Source organism: Betta splendens, chromosome 13 (genome assembly GCF_900634795.4).
Source record: "Betta splendens chromosome 13, fBetSpl5.4, whole genome shotgun sequence".
NCBI lineage: Eukaryota > Metazoa > Chordata > Actinopteri > Anabantiformes > Osphronemidae > Betta > Betta splendens.
In genome coordinates this window covers 8,799,073-8,817,717 of record NC_040893.2, presented here as the reverse complement: position 1 = coordinate 8,817,717, position 18,645 = coordinate 8,799,073, and the positions used below count along the sequence as shown (strand labels likewise).

At 47.4% G+C, this 18,645-nt stretch overlaps 2 protein-coding genes across 3 annotated transcripts in view; both read left to right on the top strand.

Annotated features, from left to right (window-relative positions):
- Positions 1 to 5,376, top strand: part of si:ch211-286b4.4 (uncharacterized) — a 34,900-nt gene extending 29,524 nt beyond the window's left edge. Inside the window, exons 86-103 of the mRNA XM_055513827.1 lie at positions 469 to 601; positions 687 to 848; positions 937 to 1,063; positions 1,151 to 1,362; positions 1,443 to 1,605; positions 1,684 to 1,757; positions 2,338 to 2,498; positions 2,569 to 2,680; positions 2,760 to 2,899; positions 2,988 to 3,045; positions 3,132 to 3,278; positions 3,346 to 3,681; positions 3,783 to 3,880; positions 3,973 to 4,079; positions 4,164 to 4,243; positions 4,336 to 4,364; positions 4,441 to 4,572; positions 4,819 to 5,376. Of these exons, the coding sequence (XP_055369802.1) occupies positions 469 to 601; positions 687 to 848; positions 937 to 1,063; positions 1,151 to 1,362; positions 1,443 to 1,605; positions 1,684 to 1,757; positions 2,338 to 2,498; positions 2,569 to 2,680; positions 2,760 to 2,899; positions 2,988 to 3,045; positions 3,132 to 3,278; positions 3,346 to 3,681; positions 3,783 to 3,880; positions 3,973 to 4,079; positions 4,164 to 4,243; positions 4,336 to 4,364; positions 4,441 to 4,572; positions 4,819 to 5,106 (2,559 nt within the window). The 3' untranslated portion in view covers positions 5,107 to 5,376. The remainder of the gene's footprint in view (positions 1 to 468; positions 602 to 686; positions 849 to 936; positions 1,064 to 1,150; positions 1,363 to 1,442; positions 1,606 to 1,683; positions 1,758 to 2,337; positions 2,499 to 2,568; positions 2,681 to 2,759; positions 2,900 to 2,987; positions 3,046 to 3,131; positions 3,279 to 3,345; positions 3,682 to 3,782; positions 3,881 to 3,972; positions 4,080 to 4,163; positions 4,244 to 4,335; positions 4,365 to 4,440; positions 4,573 to 4,818) is intronic.
- A 677-nt stretch (positions 5,377 to 6,053) lies between these two features.
- scn3b (sodium channel, voltage-gated, type III, beta) lies at positions 6,054 to 15,752 on the top strand. 2 transcript variants are annotated; one of them, XM_029172523.3, is made up of 6 exons: positions 6,054 to 8,946; positions 9,927 to 10,093; positions 10,260 to 10,482; positions 12,604 to 12,742; positions 14,150 to 14,233; positions 14,809 to 15,752. In XM_029172523.3, the coding sequence occupies exons 1-5, from the start codon at positions 8,892 to 8,894 to the stop codon at positions 14,211 to 14,213; spliced, it is 648 nt and encodes a 215-aa protein (XP_029028356.1). In that variant the 5' UTR covers positions 6,054 to 8,891; the 3' UTR covers positions 14,214 to 14,233; positions 14,809 to 15,752. The 2 variants fall into 2 exon arrangements, with proteins under 2 accessions (XP_029028356.1, XP_029028357.1); XM_029172524.3 differs by lacking the exon at positions 14,150 to 14,233 and having other exon boundaries at positions 6,055 to 8,946.
- Positions 15,753 to 18,645: the final 2,893 nt, after the last annotated feature.

The window sequence follows — 18,645 nt, the reverse complement described above, 5'->3', positions numbered from 1 at the left end:
TGCAGCCCACAGACGTGTCAGACCGTAGGCTTTGGCGAGACAGATTAGTTTGGCACAGCATTCATCAGGGACTTGACCAGTCTGCGTCTCTGCAGGACATCAGGAAAAATGATGTGGCTGCAGATTTCGACGTATCGTTGGACTGCAGCGAAGGGAAAGTGATAAATAATGAACTTCTCTCTCCACGCTAGAAAACCTAGTTAGTAGTTCAGGTCCTATCACTTTCATCTACTTTCATGCATGTTTCATCATCGTTTATGTGCATGTCGGCCTATTAAATGGTGTGAAGTGACTTTTAGTCCAATCTTTGCTCGTGAAATTTGACATTTTCCTCCACTTCACTATGAATGTTTAAGCTTTGAACTAATATATGTGTTCATTTATTTTTCCACAGTCCAGTTTGATCAGCTTCACGGTCAACACTGTCTATTATGAATGAATCACTGATGTTTCTTCTGTTTACCCCAGACTGCAAAGGATGTCTTAGGACCAGATATACATGTAAAGAACATTGGGAAGGTCTATTTAGTCCAGTTTGCCTCTGATGGAGTGTTTGGTTGGATTCCTACAAAACCGGACTTCATCAGTCAGTTTCTTTCAGGTGAGTAAAATTAAAGTGTCACACTGATTACTTTACTTTCAGGTTTACCCCAGCTCTGACCTAAAATGATTCTATTGGTTCTTAGAGCCAATAGAATTCTTAAATCCAAGACCCAGAAGAAGAAGAGACACAGAGGATGATATCGATGCAGATGCAGCCCTGGGGGACCTTCCTCGGATTCCCAACCCCATCGTCTGTCTGGCTTCTGGGGATATGCTCGTTTTCCACCTCTCTGTCAACTCCACCGGTGTTTATCTACAGTATTTATCTTTAAATGCAGTTATTGGCTCAATTTACTGCATAATGATTCACTTTTGGTATATTTTCTGCTCAAGATCGTCACATGAGTCACTTCCCAGTGTATCAGAAAGACCACCTGTTTAACAGTAACCCCAGCTGGGACTTTGGTGCCTTCAGACGTCTGCAAGTCCTCATGAAACAAACAAGCTTCAACTCTACAAGGTTCTGTTGAGTCCACACTGTAGACACGGTCCTAAACGTTGATCGTTACCACGTCCCCTCCTCATCACACGTTCCTCTCCCTTTCAGGTTTGCTCATGTGTTTTCCGAAAAGGGGAAGTACGTGTTTGTGGACAGTGCTGTCCCAGAGTGGAGCATGGTTGTCGTGGTGACCGAGGAGGGGACAGAGTGCGACCCCAGGGCTGCCGTCTTCCAGCCCATGACCCCGGCACAGCTGGTCAAGCACGGCATCGTCAAGCAGCACCGACTCAACCTGCTGCCCGACTGGGGAGTGATTACAGGTGTGTGACAGTCCCGCTGTCGTTTGGCCCTTCATGCTGTGCTCCTGCTGGGCCTAACGCGATGCTGACTGTGCGCCCAGGCGTCCTCAGCCTGCTGCTGGTTGCAGTCTTAGTCCTGACCACCACGGTGCTGGTTGTGCGACCCAGCAAAGCCAAGCTGGTGTCCCAGTGGAGGACCAGGCCGAAGTGGCGCAGCCTCGGCGAGCCCTGCTGTCCCGCGGAGTGCGTTTGCGGTGGAGACAGGTGTGGCAGAAGAGCCGACGTTGCTTTTCATGAGGGCTGCATTGTGCTTCAGGGAGCGGGTTTTCCCTTGTGTTTCAGCGTCGCCGGGGCTTTGGGCATTCGAGGTGTAGGAGAAGGGGCCGAGGCTGAAGAGCCTGCTATTGCAAAGGGAGGTAAATGTTGACTCAGCAGCTTTACAATCCATAACATCAATACACAAACAAACACAACTAATTAGAACTTAACGTGTAGTAAACACTAGTTTCAATATATCTAATATCTGCTGATTTTCATTCCGTATTGGGGATGGTCTATATCTGATGAGTTATAACCATGTGAAATGACTATTAAGTCCAGTTAGCTTTAATGTTTCTGTCTAAATACTTTGTTCATGTGGCTTCAGAGGGTGGTGAAATGGCTATTGGCCTGGTGATTATGAAACCAACACGCATGACCGGGTGGCAGTTAGCGGCCTATTTCCCATTTGAGTGATGATAGAAAAAAGGCTGATAGCTAATATCGCAGCCTAATAACTTGTGCTGTTATCTCTAGCTTTCCAGTTAAGCTCAGCCATTTTAATTCATGTGCTTATCATGTATCGCACGCCCCGGCCCGGACCAGAACACGAGGGAGACGCTCCTGCATTATTATGGGACCCGGTTAGAGAAGCCTTCGATTTCATGGTGCAGCGGGTCATCAGGAGAATCCCCGTTTTAGTTAGTATAGATTTTTAACTTACGCGCTTTCGTGCAGGGAATTTGTCGGGACGGTGTGATTTGGAGGAGTTCAACGTGAAGACTCTGTACGACAAACTGGAGGATCAGAACCTCCACGTGGCCTCGCAACTGGCCCGGTGCCGCAAGGACACGCAGGAGTTCTACCGGAACATTTGTGAACAGACGGAAACGCTTAAAGTGAGCGTGAGCGCGATGACAATTTATAACAAATAAAGCGTTATTGAAAGCATTTTTTTTTTCTTTTAAGAACGTCTTTGAGAATATGGATCACAAAAAACTGAGTCTCCTAAAAGAGCTGCTAGTTCACAGTGTCCTAAGGAATAAATCTTGTAACGGTTCAGGAGAAATAAACACACAAGGTAAAATGTCTCACTAATAAAATCATTAGTAGATGTTTTTGTCACATTTGATCAGTTGTACCTTTGGATGCGTCTGCAGCTGAGCTGTCTATAGCGGTCCTGGGAGACGTTCTCAGGTCAGTGGAAGCGCTCTTATGCAGACTGACCGGTGACACGTGGCAGACCCAGGATTTGCCCCCTTTCTGCCCCCATGACAGCAAAGACATGTCTTACACACAGGTACCGAGGTGGCGTCTGTGCTGTTTGTACTGCAGCTTATATTTAATTGATTACAAAGGTCAGTATTTGTCTCTAATTACATCCACAGACGCCGAACTGTTCATTGATGAACATGAGCAAAGTCGAGGTCCATCTCCAGGAACCAGGTTCGGAACAAATCTTAATCCCACCTTGTTCATTCCTTTGCAGTATATGTTTCAAAGTGCGTGTGTGTTCTCTCTCCCTCCCCTAGTTCACCGCCGGAGCACGGGTCCTGGTGTAAGCGACCAGGACGTGTCCACGCTGATCACCATGTCTCCACTGTTCAAGACCCTGCAGGATATTCAGCAAGCTCTACAGAGCCTCACCACAGCTGGGCCCGGCCAGCATCTGCACAATGGTACAGATAGACGCTCCGCTGCTGTACAGTATATGGGATCTTATAAAAACATTGCCGTTTCTCTCAGCAGCTGCGGATGCTTCAGTCCACGAGGTCCACGATGGCCAGCTTGTCCCCACTGCGCTCGACAGCCTCTCGCCTCATCACTCAGCCGTTTTCCTCTTCGGCCGTCAGGTCGTGCAGTTGCTTGCGGACCGGCCCCGCTTCCCCTCTGTCCTTCTGCTACTGGCCAAGTCGATCCCGGGCTCTTTATCTTGTTCTAACCACGCTCCGCTCGCGCACTGCTCGGGGGACTTTTACTTTGATCCAACCAATCAAATCCTTTATCTGTCAGAGGCGAAGCTTCAGCACGTGGGCCACTTCATCGCTGTCATCCTGCAGTCCATGGCCCACATAGCATCAGGTAACTGGACCCTAGTCAATGAGGAGTCCTGGTCATCCTTTATTGTGTCCAGCTTCTGCAACACTCCTTTTATTATGGGATATACCTTTATATTTACTTAGCAGCTGAACCCCAGAGCTTCATGCAAACTCTTCACGAGGCTGTTTCATCTCTGAGCCTTCAGCTGTTCGATTTGTCTTTCTCGTGGAGCACAGCAGAGGTGTGAAAGTGCTATTTAAACCTTGCACATTATCCTCACACTGCTCAAGTGGCGGCAGCTAACTCTCAGCGCTTTCTTTTTTTCCTTTACAGTCCAAATTGCCTGCCTCAGAGCAGCGGCGCGGCGCGCTAGTTGACGACTTTCTCAACATCAGAGTTCCCAGTCAAGAGCAGTTCACCGAGCGCCTTTTAGCCGGCAGGTTGGTGAGAATGAGGAACCGCGATCTTTGCAGGGTGCTCTTGAACTGCAGTCAATATTAATCCCCTCCATTTTCCCAATTTAGACTAGAGAAATATAGACATTTCAAGTTAGAGCAGCTCATCTCTAACTCCACACAGCGTTCGAGTAAGAACACAGATTCAGGTAAGAAGTTGTTGCTCCATAGTTTCTACTGTATATTATCCAATTCAGTTGCATAAAGATGTTAAGGTGTTAATTCGTCTTCATTTCCGCAGGATTACTACCAAAAGGAACACCGATGCAGGTATCGCTCTCTCGTTTTCTTAACATGCTCCTTCCTCCGAGCAGCAGATCCACCGTCCCCTTGTCCTCTTGTCCAGATGTCTTGCGTAGAGGAGGAACTTGACCGCATGAATGAGTCTTTCCTGCAGCTGAGCATGCAGCTACAGAGGAGAGCTCATATGAGCACGCGGCAGAACGAGAGGGAGAACAGTGCTGGCGACCATTCAGTGGTAATGAGCTGGAAGATAACACATACAGTGTAATTACGTAAACCAGAGAATTGATGTGCATGGAAATTTAATTGGGTTTTAAAGGGCTTAGAAATTATCTGTTAGGGGTTTATTGTCCTACAAATTTCCTTCAACGTACTATTGTCTCCCATTGCTGGGTAGCACTTGCACTTAAATTTCCTAATTCACGCACACGCATGAATTTATCTCTCTTCAATACCTCCTCTGGGATCTAACCATTTGCAGAAAGCATCGGCGGCGAGAGAGCCAAGCCTGAGTCGTAATGGGACGATCCTGCTGGAGCTGAAGAGACGCTACGTATCGCAGCGCCTCGACGAGCTCCAAATCACATTAGACCACATCAGGCGGCGCGACAGCGAGCCTAAAGGCGAGACGGGAGGACACGCGCAGACGGAGCGCGGGGAGCGGACGACTGGACGGCTGGGAAGGGGAGAGGCCTGTGATTGGCCGGCGGAGGAGCGACGACCCCGAGCCCCAGATGCCACGGAGGCAAAGTCAGCTTCACCTGAGTGACGCGGAGAAACAGCAGCCAAGCAGTCAGATAACGGTAGAGAACAAGACAGGGCAGACCGGGACTGATGACAAACTCTGTCTGCGTGGATGAAAGCAGGGGACTGTGCTTTAGGTAGCTTTAGTTTTCACTTTACAGCCACTTCATGTTGTCCTGACATCCTGATTATCCATGTGTAAAATGCTCTGGTCTGAATTCAATCTAATGAAAATGCACCCCTTCACGTTAACAAGACCTCTGTCCCAAAGTAAAGGTACTGCAGCTGGAGCTAATCCACTGTGTTTATGTTGCTTGACTGCTGCCTCGTTCCACTCTGATGGTTTGTCCGACATCCAGCGCTCCGGCTCTTAGAATAGAAAGTGCGTACTCCTACAGGGGGCCGTGAGCCAAATCAGAAGGTCACATGGAACAAGTCTTCACTTACTATCAGTGTTAGCTCACGGGGCCGTGCCAGGTCCCCCGCGGCCGCGTGCGAGCGAGGGGTGCGGTGCAGTTGCTGCCTGAGATCGTACGTCGTATCAATTAGATTAGCTGATTAGCTGCCACGCGCCGCACGTCCGGCCCGCGCGCCTGCCTCTGGGTGGGACCGGGCCGCCGCATGCCTTCGCGCCGAGCGCCTCCCGAGCTGTGGGTAAATCTGTGCGCGCTGATCCTCAGTGGTGGAACATTGCACTTGCTCTAGTTGTTTAGATCAACAGTGGGTTATTTTTAGGAAGACGTGCCAGGAAGTGTGCGCCTGTAAAGGATGTGAATGCTGTTGGTAAAGGTTTCAATGCAACTCGGGAGCAGAAGTGATTTCACAAAGCATTAGGAGGCTTTCGAGTGGTAGGACGCCGTCGACCCAGAGATGGATCAAGATCGACTATAGATTGATATTTAAAGGGATGAGTACTGGAAAGTGCTGCTTTACGCTGATAACTGCCCCCCCCCACACACACACACACACACATGGTGCAGTACATGTACATGATTAGTCATAACGTCAGCGTTTTGTTTCTGCACTGCTTTGTTGTTTGTCAAATACTGAACTGTGCTGTGCTCAGCACATCAGAACATCCTGTCGTGGACCCCTAACACCTTGCAGGCAGAGCAGGTACCTGCAGGAGTGGAGGTGCTCCATTTGCTCACCTTTTTTCCTGTAATGCGTTGCTCATTATTCAAAAAAAAACCAGGACAGGACCCGGTTAAGCGCTTCCTGTTGTCTTCCTGAGCTTGCGAGCCATCGCTTAGCAGGCCTCCCTCTAGTCGCCATGGCGCTACATTACTGTTGCTATGGTTTCCTTATCTGCAGGATGAGGTTCAACAAGGCCTGCCATATTTGGTGTGCTCCTCAAAGTGTCAGCCCGCTGTCGACGCTGACAGCAACACAAGTGCACCAGCTCTCTGCTGCTCGGAACACTTAAAGGAGTAACTGGAAGCAGCTCTTTCATTCACTCCTACCACGTATTTGCAGGCGAGCTCATGTTCACATGGACAGGACACATACAGCTGATTTCCAGTGTCATTCAGGGGTTATCCCCTCATGGCTTCACACACAAAAGATGCTGGATTAACTGTTGTGATGTCACAGTGAGATTACTGTGAGTCCTATGCTGATAATCCTATTTTAAACTTAACCTGCTTTTTCTTGTTTCACAGAGTTGACGCATAACAAATATCCACTTAGCTTCTTGATGTCAAACTTAAACCTAAAATGACCGTCTTATTTTAGAGTATTAGAAAAAAAAAACCTTCCTAGGTTTCCTTCAACAACAGAAACACGTCCTGCTTGAACCACTGCAGCTCTCAGTGCGAGTAAAAATGGCATGTAATTAGAATGTCAAGCAGCGCTCGCTCATGGTGTGTAGGTGTGAGGGTCACGAATGATGGCTGACTGGTTTTCTACCTGAAGGTGACATGGATGAAAGGTATTTACTCAGCCTTTATATACATTTGCGGGGGAGACAGGAGCTATGACAGTTACTGTATGAATAATAAATACTATCAAATCAGGAAACAATTCAAATGCAATAAGCATAAGCTAATAGCATGGGGTGTGAATAACACACAGGAGGAACCTGGAACCAGCAAAGTGTCTCAAGAGGCTTCTTCTGTGGTTCCTTTTACTGCTAGGACGTGCTTTTTCCCTCTTTGCATTAAAACCACAACGCTAGCGCTCGTCCTTTCCACTTCAGCCAGTTCAGCTTTAGTTGTGTGGCTTCACACAGTTGTGTTTGTTTTCCCCTTTGTTGTCGAGCCGCGGACGCTGTGTTCCACGCAGCCGAGCGTGGTTTACGCTGCCCGTAGACTCCCAGACAGAGATGCTAATGAGCCGTATTGATTCCTCCGAGCTGCCGGTCGTGGGGAAATGCAGCAGCACACGCTGCACTGTGGCCTTTGGAGTTTTCTTAGCAGGGAGCCGCTTCTAATGAGAATAAAGCTGAAATAAATCAAAACATTTTCAGATGCAGGCGTCCATGAGCGAACCCACAAATATCTACAGCGAAGTCTCTTTGCAGCTTATGCAAATCGATGATTGAAAGTGGCGCCCGTTATTCCAGAGGCTCACAGATGTTGTTTGACGATTTTCAAACGCATTGATCATGTTTTAAGGCGCCTTTCTACAGAAATGCATTTAATTCCTCGCTGCGGTGCTGAGTATAACAAAGAAACATCAATAAAGGAGTGAAGACTAGAATGGAAATGTTTTTAAGAAACATTAACATGATTTGGGAGACGAGGTTGAAATATTTTCTCATGTCTTGCTCTTTATTTTTCCAGTCTCAGTATTTATTTTAAAGCACACAAAGCCTCTACTCCACGTTATGTTTGATGTGAACTGATATAACCCTACAGAGACTTAATAATGCAAGTACTGAGGTGTAACAAATGAAACGTCCCGAGGAACAGCTCTGACAGCTGCTAAACAATGTTACGTAACATCACACGGGAGGTTATGCCCGACTTTTTTTTAATCAGAGGGAGCTTTAACAACAGCCAGTTTATATCCACTGACCCACTGGGATGTGTTTGGAAGGTTCAGCCTCAGCATCAGCCCGGAGTGCGTAAAACGCAAAGAGCCGAACATGATGAGTTGCTCGGGCCTCTCCAAACGACAGTAACGCGGTCGTGCACGTTGTGGCGGAGGAGGGAGTGACTCACGCATGCGCGTCGAAGCCCCTGCTTCTGCCTGCGCTGAAAAACAAAGACAGTGAGACGCTGCTGGGAATTGTCATCATTCATCCTCAATAGAGGAAACAGGCTTCAGCCAATGAGCGGCGTTACGCTTTGGGGACGGAATAAGACAACTGTTGTCGTTGTTTTTTGCGATTGGCGTGTTTGGCCAAGATTCCAGATCTCGCGACAGTTACAGTAGTGACCGAATCGGCTTCTGAGACTCTACAGGTCTCCGTCTCTTCTTTCTCCTCTCTTCGCTTTCTGGATCGTTCGCGACCGAATGGCAGCCCGCGCGCGCGAAGACTAATGGCGACGCTCGCGCAGCGTTCTCCCGTCACGCGCTGATGAAGTTTGTTCGCTCTGGGTAGACAGGCAAGTGAGGGTGGAGCTGGTCGGGGGACGGCAAGTAAACCACACAGAGACATCACTGTCCGACGCGAGGGTGTGACGTGGAGCCGTTGAGCAGCTGGCTCGGTTTGTGTCCGCAGCCGCAAGGAGGCACGTCACCCGCGCGCGCGCTTGCCCCGGAGAGGCGCTGTCCGTGGTCCTGAACTCCTCTCAGCAACTGCCGCTCCTTCAGCTTTCTCCAGCAAAGAGGAACACGGTGCATCAGCTGGAGAAAAAGTTTACTATGGTAACTCAACACAGAGTTCACCTACAGACTCTGCTACTCTTGACTTTTGTCGGTAAGCATAGATTGCCCCTGTGTGTGTGGCATGTTCTATTGTTATGCATGTAGATAAGGGGCCTGGCTGGGAACTGAAAAGCACAGTTTGAGAGCAGACCCACTGACGTCTGCAGAATCCAGCAGGGCCCCTGATGTGTCAGCATGTTGGCGAAACAATCAATTCATTGAACTGAGGACCCAAAGTGAAGCCTTTCCCCTTCCTGTGGTTTCCTCTCCAGTGCTTCTTGTCTCTCTCCCTCTTGCCTTGACCTCCTTTCGTGTGTGTTTTGTATGAGCATGGCGTGAAAACAAAACAGACATGGAATCAATGTTGTCACTGTTAACCCGGGAGGTGTGGGTTATGTAAGAGCACAGGGCCCAATGCTGAAACAGACACACAGAGGCTTCCATGGGGTGAGGTCGATGAGATTTCTGTGCTGCAAGAAAAAAAAATCCATCTCTATGTATATAATGCTCTAACCCATGCACTTCCTGCCTTCCTCTAATTGCACTGTTTGTTTAATGCATTTATAACAATCATTTCTTCCCCTTCCTAGCAGCACTTTACTGTCTTCTTCTTCTAAGCCACCTGCCTGTTAAACACACCCTCCCTCAATTTATTCCTCCATCTGCCAGCCTACACTATTGGGCAGAGGCCATCATTAGGGCTTACTGGGTCATATGATCTTGGATTTGCTTTCAGTGTTGTGACTCAAGTCTCTGCAGCTCAGTAGCAGTATAATTGAATTTTTTTTTGCATCTGGCACAGTGCTGGATTAAATGTGTGCAAGAGCTGATGACCTCAATAAGAAAGACCGTGCCTTGAGTTTATTGCTCCTGGTAGAAACTGACTGTGCAGTGATGTGCATGCTTCCTATTTTCACAGCCACTGAATAAAAAGTCAAGTCAACAATGGTGAAACGTAGCAGTGTTTTTACATTTCACATTGAAACATGCTCACATATAAAGTATTACTAAAACATTCCCGTGCTCCTTCAGTCCACCTGAGCCAGCCAGTATGTGTCGATGTCGAAGCGGAGAAGGAAGCAGTTGTGGGAAAACCCAAGAAGTTGAGCTGCATTGCCTGTATGAAGAGAGAGGAGGTCAAAGCAAAGACACGCGTGGAGTGGCTTCACAAGGGCAAGGGCGACAACCAAACACACTTAGTAGGTTACGATGCTGCTCATGATGTTAATATCTGCAGGTGTGTGTGTGTGTGTGTGTGTGTGTGTGTGTGTGTGTGTGTGTGTGTGTGTGTGTGTGTGTGTGTGTGTGTGTGTGTGTGTGTGTGTGTGATGGATGTCTGCTCACTTTCTCTTTCTCCTACTGTAGATTTCCCAGTATGATGGTAACAAAGGATTGTGGACAGACTACACCGGCCGCCTGACATGGAACGGGAGTCAGGATTTGCAGGATCTCTCCATTGAAATTGTTAACGTGACCTTTGATGACGGTGGCTTCTATCAGTGCAAGGTGTTTCGCGAGTTTGAGTTTAACTTCTTCACTCACTCGGACACTATCACCAGGAACATTACGCTGCACGTGAGGGAGAAGGGTGAGGCCAGTTTTATTTCCCGTTCCTCTGCGTCTCTTGTCTGTCCTTACTGTCATTCTGGTAATGACTATGAACTGTAGTCTGATGAGATTAACAATACAAACCACTAATTCAGGCATATGCCATAAACTCTACTCTGCATATTGGAGGTGGTATAGCTCACGCATGTTCATCTGTGATCCCTTCAGGTAGAGACACAGATCCATGTGCTTTGGACCCCTCCAACCATGTTGCATAAAGTGCTTAAGTGGGTTTTGAATTTTGCTATCGATTTCCAATGTGTTGTTTTCGCTAAGTGATGCATCAGTGTGAAGACGGTCTGCCACTAACAACACCACTTTCCTTCTCTCTCTCCCTGTTGTGACTCTGTGAAGAGGAATAATCGTGTGTTTTGTTTTGTCTGCCTCTGTTGTCCATCAAAGCTTTCTTCTGTTGTCAGTGAAGGGGTTAATTCAACCCAACTGCTTTGCTATCTGTTATGAGGGGTAACGTATTCTGCTTTCTGAATGCTCGGCTTGCTGAATGTGTCATTATTCACCTCAAACCAATATACAGTACGACGTGTATATTTGGCGTAACTCTAACGTTACACGGTCTCACTCTGCTTGCTCGTGTTATGAAGCTCACCACAGGAGGCATATTTAGACATCAGTGCTGGGACCGCACCTGGAAATAGACCAAAAGGTGCAGATGTGAAACATATTCATTAAATAAATTACTATTTCATTGCCTCTTCCTCAAATATCATGCGACTGTGGTATCAAATTTCACAAAGCCTGCAGCACTGTAGATTATTGCTTGGGCACCGTGATGTTCATGGCAGAGTGGATTTGCTCGTGGAAATGTATCAGCGCTTTCCCATCTGAAGGATTAAATTGCACTAATAGCCTCTATTTGCCCGGATGGCAGAATGTCGCCAGTGAAAGCTGTCAACACACTCTGGCCAGCAGGCTTTCTGGGATTTGGTACACGTTGAACGGTGCAGTGCCTCACAGTGATTCACAGCGATTTGAAAGTTTTTAAACAGTGGTCACATAAAAAAAGGGAAAAAAAAGAAAGGAAAAAGGGAAAAAAGAAAAAAAAAAGTGGTCACATGCACAGAACAGTATTTGATAAGAATTATTGCTTCTTTTTATTCTAACCTGTACAAGATCCCTCTTGATGATCTTGGTGATAAGGAAACACTCAAGAAAGATTTTTTTATTGCTACTTTTAAAGGAAACACATTCGGAAATGATGTTTCAGTCTAGGATTTGTTGGGTTTAGTTGTGTATGGTCTTAAACTTTACTTTTTAAAGTGCCTTGAGATAGCGTTGTTGTGATTTGGCGCTACATGTATATAAGTAAAACCAAAATAATTTAAATTGAATTGGATGGAATTGGATAGGCGCTGCTATCTGAAGGTTCAGTCACGTTGAGCTGTGGACCACCGATCTGTGCAGCCTTATCAGAAAATCACCCATTGTCATATGAATTTTGGTTTAGGATGGGCTTGAAAATAAGTAACCCTCTATTTACATGACTTGAAATACAAGTTCATCTTGAACTTTAAATGCCTGTATGTCCCTGGGAAACACTGTGACTTTGCGTATCCATTTAAGTTCACGTTTAAAGGTGCCCTGTGGAGTTGAAACGCTGACGTTCTTTGCCACATTTTATATGCTACTGTACTTGTTGCCTTTAATGCCATTCTGCTGATTTATAGCTGTGCAGATGATTGCGCAATCACTCATGCCTGATTTCAATTGCTTTTAAAAATCAACTCTAAAAACCTTTCACAGGCAGAGAAATGCACACGTCAGTGAATATTTAGCGCCACAGGTTCTCTTTAAGCCTTTGACTGTCATCAAACCGCCAGGTATGATCATAATGTTCTGTATGGAACTAAGTTCCTGCATCATTCATCCGGATGCTCACCAGACTTTGCCTTTAGCTGCACATTGCGTAGGATGAAAAAAATAGGCAAGTGACCCGCTGCAGTCTAGTGTAGAAATGTCCCCACCAGCACCAGCTTAGCCCATGAATAAATAAGTTCCTCCTCCTCTGTTCAACACAAAAGCATTCAGAGGAAAGATGCCCGCTGAATAATACATGCGCTTTGCTGTTGTTTGTGCTCCGCAGCCAGCGACGACGTCACGGCGATCTACTCTGAGATCATGATGTATGTGCTGCTGGTGTTCCTGACCTTATGGCTGCTCTTCGAAATGGTGTACTGCTACAGGAAGATCTCCAAGTCCGATGAACAGGCGCAGGACACGGCGTGAGTGTCACATGCAGACGGGCCCCATCGCAGATAAGAGTCAGGGCAGCGAGTCGAAGCAGGGGTGATCAGGGGGCTGCAAGCTCAGCAGAGGCCATTTCTGTTCAGTTCAGAATTTCATAAACATGTGGGGAAAAGAGATTTAGGAGGCAATCGGGAAGAAAGCAGGTAGGAAGAAAATCAGGCCGGCAAACAGACAAACTGACAGAGAGGTAATTGAGTCTCTGCTGCATCAGTTTGTAACCTTCCTGCAACAGTAATCTGTCTTTTCACTTAGACCGCCTGACAGGAGCGAATAATTCTAAGCGCTGCTGACTGCTCTATTTTTTCTCTAAACAATCTTACTACGTTCGCTGGATTTGCAGCTTCATCAGAAAATGGCTTTTTGCGTCACTTTGTCAGCGCCGTCAGAAAGCCGAACGCGTCTCCCGACGCTCGGCTCCCGACAGATTGGTGCGGTGTCGACCCGGCCCGTCCATCCCCAGGTGATTTTGAGTTGGGGAGGGGGCATTTATATCGCGAACGGCACAATCTGAGATAACACGCTGCCGATGTGCTGATCCAGTTCCTGTGGGTTATTCCACGTCTGACTCCGGAGACACACAACGATACACATCAGTATAAGGTTGTGTTACGGCAGTGGCTACAAAAGGGGAATAAACGAAAAACATGCAATTCTGGAAATTCTTATGACAAATACATCACAAATGGGCCTGATGTATATGAGCAGTCACTTACAGTATACCGCCTATAGCATCGTGTTATATAAACGTGATCATCTGGAGGTGCTTGTTCTCTAATGTTTTTAAGCAGCATTGCGTGTGAGGGCCGCGTTGATCTCGCAGACGTTGACCTGTGTGACAGCGCATCCGCAGCAAAGAGCTGCGCCCACTCAGAGGCCGCTTTGTGGTCGACTCCTTCGCTGCACTGGCTTAATGGATCGGCGCCACAGCCAGAACATTTCGAGGCTGCAATTTGCGATGCATTAGTGCCTCGGATGGCGTTAGTCATGTTAGCGACAGGAAGGATGAAGTGCGTCAGCAGACGCGACAGTTTAAATAAAAAAAACAGAGAATCAGGACAAAATGAGCGCGTGAGGAGCAGCGGGTGTGTTTTTGCTGGTGTGCAGCTCATGCAGTGGTTTGGTATTGTGGTCTTTAACAATGTAAAAGTTTGCTATTAATACTTCATGAGGCCGTCCTGATGCGCAGCCCGTGTAGCCGATCCCCGCGGCGCACATTGGCGGCTTTGTTTTTATCTTTTAACATTTGCTTCCCGTGGAGGTTTGCATCCATGCATCATGCAGAGGCAAAGCACCGCGCTGTACCGTCATACAGTGCATAGAGCCGCCGTTCTCTTCCTCCAGGTCTTAGACGCTGCTCTGTTCTTCTGCCAATCTGCCTGCAGGACAGACTACCTAGCCATTCCCTCCGAGCACAAAGACAATCCAACCGCTGCTGTTACCGAATAACAGTGCTTGTCGGCGACACGGTATTTTACATGTGACCCCCCCCCTGCTGAAATCACCCCCCCTCCACCACCACCACCACCGCCCACGCCCATCGTTTGTACCTTTATTAGTCACACAGTAGCTGTGCTTCTCAGTATTGGAGTCCTGTTGCTTCGACACCTCTGTTCCCTCATGCTTGTTCCCTCCAAAGAGCTCTCATTTCACAAGTCCTCCATTGGTACTCGCTGTCCATTCGGTGCAGCATTTCACTCGCGGATGAGACATTTCCATCCGAAATGTAAGAAATGAGTTTCATGAAGGGTAATTAGTGTTGAGCAATAGTCAGAATGTAAGAAAGGGCTATTGTGTGGAAGCAGAAATACTGAATTGAGTTGAACCACTTGAAATGAGAAATTCAAAGAATAACAGACTGGATTTTATAGTAAGGGTCATAATTTGCATTTACATTAAACAGGTCTAATGAAATGTATTAACTGGAAAAAACTGACTTTATGTGAATTGAAGCAAGTTCATACTTTAATATAGTGTATATGAATATTAGAATATTTAATTCATCATTATTCCAAGTGCAATCAATTACTCTGGTCTTTTTTAGGTATTGACCAATCAGGGTGGGACTTTCAGCATCACGTGACTGATCCCACAATCCTCTCTATGCTTCTATGAAGGCATCATCACTGCCATGGGAATCCTGCCAACCGACCTCCCCTGTGCATCGACTGCGTCTTGGGAGGAAGAGCCAGTCAAACATGTCCAAGTGCTTTTCCTCTATCGTCCTCCCTGCCTCTCTCTCTCTCTCTCGCTCTCCCTCTCTCTATCTTTTTTTTTTTATTACCTTCGTGCCAGGCATCTGAAATCAAGTGCTTTTCGCGGGAAGAGCAGGGTGAATAACAGAAACGTCAGCGTGCTGCACTCATTATCAGATGAATACCAGCCATGCCTCACCCGGACCCGTCAGTGTGTAGAGTTGCTAAACATTTCGCCATTCGATGTCAGTGCCTCTGTGATTTATAGCCCGTATACACAGATATGATCCAAGGACGGAGCATGTCCCGCTGTCAAGGCTCTTATACCGACTACGTCCTACTTGTCCAGCTCATTTTGTTTTATTACAGTTTTATAGACTTTGTAATTTCTGGTCACACTTTTGATTTGTATCGGCCAATACCTTTTTAAAGCAAATTGAAAGCTTTTCTACTGTACAGATGTGTGTTTGACCCTTGTTCTGTAATATTAGCTACACAAAATCAGACAATAACCTAGTGGCAGTGTTTCAGTTTGTCTGAAGCGGTGTTTTTTTCTCCTGTCTGCTCCTTTGTGACAATCTCAAAGCCATGCTCAGCGCTGGAACTTCTCAAGCTTTGACTGTTTGCTGATGTTTTACAGTAGCGTGTGCCTCTCTCTATTTCTACTACGTTAGACAAATCTATATATTTAGCGATCCAATCACAAGGCACCACTGTTTGTCTACTTGGGGCATATGCTGTGTACAGTAAGTGAGCTGCTCTTGAACTAATAAATGCGATGCCTTCTGCCGCCTGTGTTGACAACGTTCACTGAAAACCTGCTGAAATTGCTCATTAAGACGAAGCCACTGTTAGACTTTTAACATGTTGCTGACTCCCAGCAGCTTGTTTCATGTTTTTGTCCTATTATCTTTAAAAGGAAAGGAGTTGAAACAGGCTCTAAATCAACCTCTGGCGTATCCAACTGCAGCTCACAAAGACCACTTTCAATTAGTTTTCACTTGAAGTGAACACTTTACATTTTAATTGTCAGCCTTCACAGGACTGAGACGCCTCCACTTTCCGGCGGAGGGTTTTGCAGTGTGGAAGCACAGCTGGCCCAGATTAGTGAGGTCGGAGCGACAGAGAAGGACGGCAAAGGTTGCGGGTTCTGCCGCGGAGGATGCGAGACAGACTGGCAGCCGGGGAGGCGTGAGATGAGATGCGCGTTGCTCCTTTCGCTGGCCGTGACCCGCAGCGGCGACAGATATAGCAGCAGCTGTTGTTATGGCAACCCGGGCGCACGCCTGCAGGACCGGCCTCCCCCCCAAAAAGGACGCCGCTGTACAGGCGCTCCGTCGCTCTCCCAGCATGCTCTGCTCCGAGAACACGCGAGCCTGCCAAGGTCATACGTAATGTGCACTAACAAGCGCACCCGTTTCCAGGTCCTCCTAAATGTGTTATCGATTGTACGACGCATCCCATAAACTTTGCCAAAGCTTGTAAAAGTCTGATAGTGTGACCTCACCCTCTCTCTCCTCCTCTTCCTTCTCTTCCGTCTCCATCTAGTCCCTGTGTGTGTGTCTTGCTCATCACTTTCTACTGTTACGACGCCCCCCCCCCGGGGGGGTGCAGCCCACTAATGTGGCCCACATTCCACTGAATAAGATTTCAATTAAACAAGCAGACCTCGCACGGCGCGGCGCTCCTGTGAGGCACATCAGGCCAAAGCCGCGACTCTAAGCGCTCTTAATTTGAATTTCATTTCCTTTGCTCGTGAATGGAGCCAACAGCGAATCACGTGAAGTGCTACTAGCGACACAAAGAGATTTAGGAGTTCAATATCCCAGTGTGGGCTCCTTCCCTCCGCGTTGACCTGCAGCTGAAGTCGGCCACCGTGTGCGGCCACGCAGCTGTTTGCAGCTGTTTTCATCATAACATATGCCCTTAAATCATTAACTATGTAATGCAGAATACAAAGCTTGTCCGTCTATGAAGGGTCTCTGTCTCCCCCTAGTGTGACTCATGTTACGCTGTCAAATCTCCACACGCAATCAAACGTCAAAGTTTGCATCTGTGACCAGCGCCAGTCAGACGTCTGACGTGGGACTGAAGGAGGGGGGCAATATTTAGACGGGTTTCACGGTGGGGATTTGATGATCCTGTTTGTTTGGGCGGTGGATGGAGCGGCTCGCCTTGTCCATTCCTGCAGTCACCCGGAAACACTTCATTGATTGTTAATCAATAGTCACTTTGCACCTGAAAGCTTCTTTCTTAGCTTTATGACAGCTGAGAACGTGCAACAGTAGTAATTATTGTTCTGGTTTTCTGCTCATACGAGCCGTGAGAGCCCCCCCCCCCCCCCCCCCCTTTCTCCCCCCTCCTCCCTCCCCTCCAGAGGGTTCAACTCTGTGTGATACGCTCCCCAAAGGAACCTTCACAGCGTTGCGCTAGACCGGCCTGGAGCCAGGAAGGCGTTTCGTTTCCACGGCAATGCTCCTTCCTGCCCATGTTCATTTCTCCTAGCACTTGAAGACGAATGCACGCACACGGCGGCTCAGAAACCGCACAACTCCTTCCAGAGAAGCTCTGCGGAGGTAACCATGGGCAGCCCACTCGTAATTATGAATCTTCACACATTCCATGCTGCACACTTCCACACAGGGAAGGACTGTTGACTTTGCCACGTGAAGAAGCCCACACCTTATTAATGCATTTCTGGAACAAGTCTCAGCTTGACGACGGACCGGCCAAAGAGAGATGGGAGATATTTTTGGACTGCGTGCAACGTCTTCTTTAGTAGACATAAATTATACCGGAATTCAGAACAAAGACGGAGCCGGAGCTCCTAATCTGCATATACAGTAATTAAACTCACCTTTTGGAAACGGATGACATGATGAGGAAAACGCAGTGACCCAATGAAGCATTTTAGAGATTTAACAGATCACTGCACTTTGTTGGTAATGTTAAATATGTTCATGTAACCTCTCCCCCTCTTCTGTAGCAACAAAGAAATCATCCAGCTCAATAAGCACAGGGTCATAAATCTTGATTTGAGCAACGCGCTCGGTCAGCGCAGTCATGCTAGCTCCCGTCTGGGACCCTGATTGGCTGCATTAGCACGCGATTATTTAGTCAATATTTGACTTCAGATTTATTTCGCCCCCTCTGACTCATACATACATTCTTCAAAGTCAGTGCTCATTTTGGAATGGGAAACCTAGCGAAGCAGCTCAAGCTTCGTCCGCCGCTAGCCTTCACCTGCGCGGGCCTGGAGGACCTCTGGTGAACCCCGGCGCTGGTGCTTTAGCATAATCTGCCTTTAGCCCGGCGTCTGCCTCCTTCATAATGAAACGAACCCCGCTTCTCCCGAGTTGTTATCGTCCCCTCGCGGTGTTGTTGGTATAAAGATGAGCAAAGCGGCAGAGGTTAAGCATACGGCTAATAGAGAGCCGCTCCAGACTCCTCAATGAGGAGCCTATCTGCCCAGTAATATTCATTTGCTGTCTCGTAATCCATCAAAACCCCTTTTTTTGTTGGGTGTTTCGTCACCTTCTATCTGTAGTGCTCTGTTTTAATTGCGTATAGATTCCACTTTAGTCTTCTTACCATTCATCACGCATGTGTGATACGTGGGGAGAAGTGTTCATCACGCCTGTCGTGTCTTTTTATCAACTCCCCTTCGGCTTTTGCCGTTTCCTGTA